The sequence below is a fragment of the Penaeus monodon genome, chromosome 20, assembly GCF_015228065.2.
Source record: "Penaeus monodon isolate SGIC_2016 chromosome 20, NSTDA_Pmon_1, whole genome shotgun sequence".
NCBI classification, from domain to species: domain Eukaryota; kingdom Metazoa; phylum Arthropoda; class Malacostraca; order Decapoda; family Penaeidae; genus Penaeus; species Penaeus monodon.
Genome location: NC_051405.1, coordinates 36,081,796 through 36,083,731, shown reverse-complemented (window position 1 = coordinate 36,083,731; position 1,936 = coordinate 36,081,796). Strand labels below are relative to the sequence as shown.

At 36.1% G+C, this 1,936-nt stretch overlaps 1 protein-coding gene across 1 annotated transcript in view; it reads left to right on the top strand.

The window, feature by feature from the left end:
- Nucleotides 1-534: 534 nt before the first annotated feature.
- LOC119585985 overlaps nucleotides 535-1,936 on the top strand; it is a gene marked incomplete in the record, with an annotated part of 24,623 nt that continues 23,221 nt past the window's right edge. Inside the window, 1 exon segment of the mRNA XM_037934697.1 lies at nucleotides 535-836. Coding sequence (XP_037790625.1) covers nucleotides 567-836 — 270 coding nt within the window.

The following is a 1,936-nucleotide window of genomic DNA, read 5'->3' as shown; positions in this document are numbered from 1 at the left end:
ATTATTGTAATGATGGTGATGGCTCATTCCTCAGTCGGATGGGAGTTAATGATTTACGCCCTTATGGCTATTTTGCTCAGTGTGGTAGAAATTGAAATCAACCCTTTATCGTTCTATCAACATTTGAAAATCTGCAGATAATTACAACGACCGAAGAAAATGGCCCCTTAAAAATGCGGTGAGAATATTCGATGGAACTCAGTGTTGTGTCACTGGTGTAATTTGTGAATAATAATTGAAACGAAAATAAACCTAATTAATTAATTAGCAGCTTTAAGGAAATATATTCACACATAATTAATGTAAAGGTTACCCTCACTGTTGGAGGGAGATATCAACATCCATATCCCAGATGAAAATATAGACTGTTCGAATGCCTTGCTGGGGGAAAATCATCTTATAACCATAATTTATAAGTTCTACCCAAACTCATGTAAAATAAGTAAGACTGTATATATATCTGAAATGAATGTATCCTTTCTTTATTGTCACGTGTTTCCATGTCACGCCAGGCCGATAATGTTAGGAATACAGGCCGAGCAGGGAAACGAACAGGAGAGACAGTCATGGCGGCGGAAACAAGGGAAGCCAAGACCCAACCTCACGCTCGGAGGCCTTGGGACGGAAACATACGCGATGTCGTTTCCCTGTTGGTGTTTTGCCAAGGAGGAGGAGGAGAAAGGATGCAAATACTGGCATGGGAAGATCAGGACACCATCGCACTACCGAGAAAAGAGATCACAGCGCAGGATACGATCCAGGAGCGGGAGGCTGGAGGAGGTTCCTCAGGCACAGCTCTTGGCACAACTTCGGCACCCTCGCCTCTCCTCATATGGGTGGGCAACAATGAAATTTTTTTGAATGAATGACGGCCCATGTATGAATACTTAGAAGGAAAAAACAAAAACTAAAAGCTCAGAAAGTCTACTCTTTCCCCCTCACTTACTTCACACATACTACAAATTTATTTTGGCAGGCTAACAGAGGTGCGTTTCTGCATAAAAAAGGTCGTATAGAAACAAGCACAAATTGAGCATATTACCATCAGAAAAAGAAACATTGTTATTCATATATTTGATACTCTACTACCTCTCATGGAAAATTAGAATAGCTTCATACCAGACTGGAAACTTTGTGGGACATTCATAATATATTGGATAATTATATGATGTAATACAATAACTGTGCAACGATGAACTGTGCATTTTTGGACATAGAAAAATTTAACTGCTGAAGTTATGACTTTTGAAAATAACTTTACTGCGCATGTAAGGTTTTACTCTTGGCTTCATAAGGAAGTTTATAAGGGTTGAAAATCTGTAGAAATTCTACGTGAATATTTTTTTGCACATTAGCTTTATTGTTAATTTTATGGTATTTTATCAAAATTTACCTTGCATTTTCTCTTGTATATTTTACTCTCTCCCAAGTTATCCTGGCCATAAAAAAACTGTATCTAGACAGTAGACTTTATAAACAGATCATAAAGTTGTTAGTACTATTAACATTGAAATTTTTGTATGCAGCTACTGGTAATAAAATTACTTTCACACAATATTTACTCTTATTTTTCTTTTCTTTTTTCTTTAGAGTTTTACATTTATACACATAGGTGCCAGTGATGCAAGGTTGACCTTTTTGTGAATTAGTGTAAATGATATTAATGTTTTAGTTACAAAAAAATTTGCCCATCTTTACTCTTTGAAGGTATTCTAAAGTTTTGTGTATTTGTTTGGCCCTAGTTTCAATTTTTTGAAAAATAAACCCTCAAAAGTAGGCTTATAGCCTCTTTTTTTAGGCTCTACCTAAAAATAGTTATGCCACAGTGAGGGGTACCTGTTGTCATTGGGATAAGAACCTATTAATTCTTCAAATTTGATGCCTTTTCATTTGTTTTGCCATGGTAAATAAATTGAGAAGTGTCACATAGGTTCTT